Source organism: Dermacentor andersoni, chromosome 8 (assembly GCF_023375885.2).
Source record: "Dermacentor andersoni chromosome 8, qqDerAnde1_hic_scaffold, whole genome shotgun sequence".
NCBI lineage: Eukaryota > Metazoa > Arthropoda > Arachnida > Ixodida > Ixodidae > Dermacentor > Dermacentor andersoni.
In genome coordinates this window covers 73228933-73236135 of record NC_092821.1, presented here as the reverse complement: position 1 = coordinate 73236135, position 7203 = coordinate 73228933, and the positions used below count along the sequence as shown (strand labels likewise).

The following is a 7203-nucleotide window of genomic DNA, read 5'->3' as shown; positions in this document are numbered from 1 at the left end:
ACCCTTCATGCACTAATGAACTTGTAAAGAAAGAAATTGTGAAAAACTATTCATGTTTACTTAGAAACATAACCATTATCGCCAGATTTTCTGATGGATTAAGTCGGGGCAAGCATAGTGCAGGGCTTTGTTCCTAAAGAAAATCTAGAGATAAGCAGAGGCCTCCAGGGCTTGTCAGATCTCGCAGGTAACTCTTTAGTCGAGCGCGATCTCACAAACGGCCTCTGAATATAAGTTTCATGTTAATCTCTCTGAGGACCAGTTTTGCATTATTATTTCCCTTTATTAGCTTTATGCAAGATATTTGAGATCGCACAAATTTGATACGAGTTTTGTGACACATATGATAAGTTTTGCCAGACTTTCTAAAGGCGATGTTGTTCTGACTATGCCACACAAATAGACCGGGTCACTAGCTCTAGTGACAGTGTTCATACTATTTCCAAGCTTGTGACGTGTGTTAGTGCCTGAAGTGCCTTTTTTTATCTTTTCAGCCTTTCCTTTTTTTTCTTTCTGTGCTGTTCTTTTATTATTATTATTTTTATAATAGGCGGCCCTGAAGACGCCCACCTTCTCAATTTGCTTAATTAAAAAAAAAAAAAAAAACATGTGTAGTAGGAAGAATTTGCCTTGACGAGAGGGAGGCAATAAACTTTGGCAGTTTATTGAGTTAGGCGCATCTCGCTGCTGGTCTCGTATATATTTTTAACATTGCAGGCATAAAGAAAGAAATTTAAATTCTTGGGTTTTACGTGCCAAAACCATGATTTGATTATGAGGCACGCCGTAGTGGGGGGATTTCAGAATTTCGGCCACCTGGGGATCTTAAACGTCCCCCAATGAACGGGACACGGGTGCTTTTGCATTTCTCCATCGAAATGCTGCCGCCGAGGCCGGGACTTGATTCCGCAACCTCTTGCTTTGCAGCGCAGCACAATAGCCAGCTAAGACACCAAGAGGGGGGGGGGGGGGGGGCACAGCGAGGTATGACTGTGTGATAGCGTTCAACATTCCAGAGCAAAGTGAGGGCTGTAGTGGAAGCCGTATGTTGTTTGTTTTCGGATTAATTCTGAAACTATGCAGCTTTTCATATTGCGCCTAAAGCCCAATACCCGAGTGTTCTTGCGGTCACAGCAATTGGAAGTCGAACTAATGACCTCGTTGTCGGCAGCAGAAGGCCTATCCACTCAGCCAATGCGGCGCTTCCAAATAAAAAGTGCGAAGGAAGATAATTTGAAAGCTTATTACGCCAAGACATAATCAATGAAAAGATAACAAGATGCATTAAGACAGCAGTACACATAGGAATACTTAGTATAACAGTCAAAATAATGAGAGAAGTTTAATGAAACGTTAGTATAATTTAACTCGGGTATGAGAAGAATGAAAATGCAGCCATAAATGTAAAAACACCCACTCAACGGTATGTCATCAGAGCATAAAGTTTCCGGTTATTGAATTAAATGAAAAATCAAAACTTCTATTTCTTTCTTTTTTTTTCAGACTGAACGCTGTCGAAATTAGGAAGCCTGCACAGAACCATACAGCATGATCAGATGCACTAGTTTTCACGCATTTGCGCACCAACAGGCCGGGGCAATGTGAATCGCTCCGTCAAAAAATTAACGATGACATGATATACCATTCCCTTGGAGCGAATTGTCAAAACGAAATGAACGTTCAGCGGGGGAACTAGCGATACGCTTAAGTATCCGGGTGGATGTCTTGAGCAAAGGCACCGTTTCCGATTTGCGACATGCACACATACACACCCTTTAATTGCTTACACAAAAAAAAAAACTTGGTGCACCATTTTACACCGGAGACCCCGTACGGAACAGCGAACTCGGTATTTTAGCCTAGTTGGTTTCTCGCTGGGGCCGAAGTGGTCGTCAGTCGCGGACGTCGTCGAGACTGACGTAGCGCCTCACGCTACGCCAGCAGTAGTCGTTGAGGTCGTCCAGCTGGGTAGACCCGTCATCTCTCGGGTGACACGTGACTCTCTCCCTCACGACGCCCGTGATTCGCATGAAGTCGTGAAGGCCTTGGAAAGTCCTGACAGCGGCTCGAATCGCGTCCGACGCCTCGGCCTCACTGACGGTCGTCAGTTCGGCGACCTCCGCGACGAGTGCTGGGTGGTGCACGACACGTTCGAGGGCCGCGGCGACGCGCCTGTCGAAAAATACATATGGTCCAATAATTCACACTCATAGGATCCACAGATTTCCTCGTAATTGTCCGAAATGGGAATGAAATGGGGGTCTAACGCTGAATTAGGAGTTACGACATTATCGGCTAGGCTCATAAGACTGCTTGTATTTAATGTCTGCAACTCCGAATACCATTGCGCGTCAAGGAAAACTCAAACAACTTCTTTTTATTCGGTACTGCCCTTGGAGGGCACATTCGTACTGTGAAAATTAAATGTCACTTAAGCAAAAACCTAATTAGTACACATATCAGATATCAGTAAGCGATTCGCTGAGCTATGCACTAATGTAAGCTCCCTGCAGTGCGTCAGCAACGTAACTATATATAGACTTCGTGTTAGGTTTCCCGCGCCCAACTCAGAATTCTTGCGCATCGTAACTTCCTTGTGACCTGTGCAGAGCTCGCGAAACACGAACGAAACGACAGCAAAGGATGTGCACAGGCCGCCGACATATATGTTCCGACTCTGGGAACATCTGAAAAAGCAGACATGTCGCATCACCGTGAAATTCGTAGAAAGAAACCATTAAATGTGTACCCTTGCTGGGAGGTACGTGCGTACACTCGTTGTCATTCATGGAAATGCATGGCTGGCTAGAGCAGCCGTCCCCTTCCTCCCGATATATAAGGCATCTAGCACGCGAGCAACCTGCAGTCGGTGGCACAAACCAGCATTGTGCCTTCAAATAATGGCGAGCGGGCACATTCACTGCAGTGAGCGCCAAGGAAGAAAGGTTGATCTTCGGATGGACAGTGAGCGCTGCTGTTCTTTGCGTCTAAGATTCGCACGGCTTCCACCCTGTCCCGTATATTCTTTGCCGTAACAGAAGGGAATTTGGTGTGCAATACCTATCTCACGTTCCAAGAATTTCAACACGTCTTTGACACAACGTCCTATACATCACCTCTCTCCCACCGAACATTTCGTTTGTCACTGCGCAGATATCCGCGACTTTATTGCGTCAGTGAGGAAAAATCGTCCACCTCGTATCGCTTTGCTATTGCGTTTCAGGCCGTGAACCTGCCTATCTGCATAGGGGATGACGGCTCAGCTACCATTACTTAGTCAACTCGTGTTTCCTGAGCGCTACATAAATCACAAGAAGAAAACGTACTGACTTTCTAAATTTTCAATTCTATCGAACTGGGCTGGTGATCAATGCGGGGTTAAACGAAGTAAGCTGCGAACATTGTGTGTCCGCACGAAAAGTCTCAGTTGATCAATCACTGATATTCACTTAACGGTTAGAATATCAGATGTGTCCTTAGCTTTTTGTATAATAATGAGATTTCAATGCATTAGATGTATTTCCCGTTCTGCTGTCTTTACAAGGACAAGACACGCAGGAGGAGACTAGACACGGCCTCGACCGCCGAATAACAAGCCCGAGACTTGGGGTCCCGGATGCCGCTTTCGCGCGCACTCTCATACCACACCGAGCGTCAGGGACGTGATAAAGCGCAATTTCGTTGAATTCGACCGCTGTGTCGCGACTGGCCACAGTACGATTTATACTGTTAGCACAGTTTAATTAGCACTGCTACATATGGGCTTCTATTTTAACCGATCTACCGTACTGAAGGCAAGTCGCAAATGTTCAGACGAACTTCGTAGCTTATGTCATAACTATTGGTTGTGGCGAAGCGATAGGTGAAGCAGCGAATTGATCTCTGTCGTGATAGCGGACACAACTATACACTCACTTGTCGCAGTTGAACCCAGGCCGGAAATATGATGCGAGCGCCACGAGGCTCTGGTTACGGCGCGCCACTTCTTGGACACGAAACCACGTCTCTTCCATGCAGACGGGGATCATGACGTCGAGCAAAACGTAGTTCTTGTCGATGTCCACGGAGAGTTTTCGCAGAAAGACCGTGGCGTTACCCGCCGCCCGAAAAGAAAATCGCCGGATGCTCCTGCTGGACTTCACTGCATCGGCCAGCATTTCGGCGTCCGCGTTTCCGACGCAGAGTGGCTGCAGATCCAGGACTTTTATGCTCCCGTTTTTTGATAGTCCTTCAAATATGGGCGTCCAGTGTAGGTTATCTGCCCGCTGCGCAACTTGGTACGCGTAAACCTTCAGCTTAAGCACCCGCAACGCCGTCGTCGAGCCTATGTAGTGTCCGAGAGCTGACGCGAGCGCTCCGTCGTAGTACGATGCGTCGATGTTTAGTATCGCCGTGGTGATGTGGCTCAAGGTGGAAAGCGTCTGCGCGATGGTCCGAAGCGTTTCGCGCCCCGCCGCATTTGAAGAACTCGCGATGATGTCTGAGAATGCCCTGCATTGCAGGATCTCACCGTTGCCCCGGTAATAATCCCCGGCGGACATGTTTTCAAAGAACACCTTTCCTTCAACTCCAGTTTCCATTACAGCCTTACAAAGACCCTGTAGATCATAGGCACTAGTGAAGGGCAATCTTATCGTCACCTTCTTTGGCCGTCTCTTGCTTCGCACGGCCAAGAAGAAGCTCTCCCATTGCTTTGAATTCCATATATGGGAAGGTAAGGTAAGTTCCTCCACAGTTTCGTTCTCCTTCAACGAAACCAGCAAGCTGTTCAAAGTATTTCCCAGCTCCACAAGCCGGTAGGGTCTTTCAAAAGTAACTTCTAAGCTTAAGAACACCCTGTCTTGTTGAAGTATCTTCGTCAAAAGCCTTGAACTCTCTGCACAAAAGCGAACGTCTTTGAAGTGTGCCGCGGAGATCCTCTTGTTTTCTAAAAGACCGAAGAGAACTTCCTGGATACTGTTCCTTGGGTATCTACCATAGCCAGAGACGCAAAGTTTCCTTAACGCGCTCGTGTTAGTGAGGTATTCCCTAAACGGACTGGTCTTGTCCCGCCGACGAGCTGTCGCGACGACGCCGTTAAGGGAGATCTCCACGATGGTGGAGTTTCCAGAAAGGGCCGTCAAAAACGTGATTGCATCTTTTCCTACGATCGGCAAGTTGCCAATGTGCAGTACTTTCAGTGACTGTGTTGTGCGAACGAGAATCGACAAGACGGACGCAAACGTTTCCCTGCACTGTGAACCCGTGTCGCATGCGAGCTCTTCGAGGCGCGTCATAGAGGAGATGGCCATGCAAATGTCCTTGTGCGGTCCCAGGCTGCCTGTCTCTCGCAGATTCAACTTTTTCACGGATGTGTTTTGTTGGAAGGCAGCGCAAAGCAGCCCTTCGTAAATATTCAGCCTACCGCAACTCAACTCGACCTCCGTGATGCAACGATGCCCCGTCAAGAGCCAGTAGAGCAGGGTGGCGGCGCGATGGAGATTTTCGACGGAGTGGTCTCGTACGAACGTGCCGTCAATGATCGTCACGGCGAGGTGACCAGGCGTCCTCGGCACTTGCTTTAATTCTATTTTCGCCTGGCACAATACTTCGTTCCAAACGGACAGGCTGCTGAGGATTTGACAGTATCGGCCCTCGGCTGCTGTGCAAGGCATGCGGTAGTCGATAACCGTTCCCGTGAAGGTACTGACGAGACAGTCGAGGTCTGCGAGAGGAATTCTGTATTGTTGCACGGGCTCCGCCGATGAAGCTGCCGTGACATCTGGGTCTGCGAAGTCCGTCATCATAACTGCGTTTCAAGGAGAGAAATTACGTTTCAAAGACTGCTCGATGCTAGCATTCACAAGCCATGTTCCGTTGACGAGCAGTGCAACTATCAGCGGTGCACATAAATATGCGTCATGCCACAAATATAATAGCACTGTAGCGACTCGCTGACGCTTGGCCAGCGGGTCGACAGCCATTTCAAGACGATCCCTAATCCCTAATAAGTAGTAAGGTGCTATTGCTGTAGAATGAAAGAACAAAAGAATGCTAATAAGTGAGGTGCTTAGTCGCGTATTGTGGGCGAAGCATCGATCTGCCATGGACGACATAACTGTTTAACTCAAAATGCACACCTGGCATGTTTCGGTGCTGAAGGGAAACTGTCCAACACTCGCCGTTCCCGAGTGGCCTCCCTCTAAAGTTCTCACAATTGAAAACGCTGCTCAGCATTCAGGATTGGCAAGATCAGTGGAGGTATACCGTAAAGCTATTTCAAACTTTCCTATTCCAATTCTGCAATCGGCCCTCCATGATTGGTCCAAAATTTTCGCGCTACCCCCCACTTCGCTTGCCTATCAATCGACGACACCTACACCGCGAAAACGCCTCACCTGATATTATATGTGCAGTCTGATTATGTATGATTAAACGAAACGAAACAAAAATTTCTAATTCGACGAAGTTTAACGCCTCTGCCATGACGCGATGCACTCAGTGAGGCAATGACGGTGCTAACCTTTTTACAGGCTATAAACAAAAGCCTAAAACAACGACTCAAGCAAGCGCATCTGTTTTTTCTGCCTATTACCTGGACAACGAGGAGTGGTGAGCACGAGAGAAGCATCACCTCACCACTCTCGTATTGGACTAAGCGCTCAATATATTTAAACATTCACCATCGACATCACCACCAATTACCGCTTCACCATTCCGCACATGCTCCGCTTCGTTAGTGCCTGGACAGAATGGTGACCCACTTTTCCGAACGCTGAACCTTGAGGCTACAAGGACTTCCACATTTTTGTGCAGCATGTGTCTTACAAATCTGTGTGCGTTGAAGAAAGCGAAAGTGCGACAGCAAGTTGCACCAAAGCAAGTTACCCGCATCGGTGAGTGTGACTTGCCTGAAAGGGTTGTAGCAGTGCTAAGCCGTGATCCTAAGTTTTGTATCGAGGCTAAAGAAGAACCGGTACGAATGCTGTCTATAGTCAGAAATGTGGCCGCGGCAGCCAGTTCAGATGAACATGAACGATGTATAGCTGAAGGCGTAGAGTCGCTGCAGCATAGAGGTGCGCCTTTTGCTCCAAAATTAAAAAAAACGGCGTTCGTGTTGTCTTTCTCTCCTCGTCCGTGTTCAGTTGTGCGCTGGAACGATGTTTCATAACCCTAAACTTGACACGGGTACGACGCGTCTTCCGACTCTCTTCTAATCCGGCC

At 47.7% G+C, this 7203-nt stretch overlaps 1 protein-coding gene across 1 annotated transcript; it reads right to left on the bottom strand.

Annotated features, from left to right (window-relative positions):
• Positions 1-1391: 1391 nt before the first annotated feature.
• Positions 1392-5783, bottom strand: LOC126538799 (uncharacterized). Its single transcript, XM_050185519.2, has 2 exons — positions 3916-5783; positions 1392-2172 (listed from the first exon to the last, which is right to left on the bottom strand). Exons 1-2 carry the CDS (start codon positions 5781-5783, stop codon positions 1893-1895), a joined length of 2148 nt encoding a protein of 715 aa, XP_050041476.1. The 3' UTR covers positions 1392-1892.
• Between the last annotated feature and the right edge of the window lie 1420 nt (positions 5784-7203).

Coding starts and splice junctions, on each gene's coding strand:
- LOC126538799 (XM_050185519.2), bottom strand. CDS start 5,783: ATGACGGACTTCGCAGACCCAGATGTCACGGCAGCTTCATCGGCGGAG. Junction 2,173..3,915: donor CCTGGGTTCAACTGCGACAA/GTGAGTGTATAG, acceptor ATTTTTCGACAG/GCGCGTCGCCGCGGCCCTCG.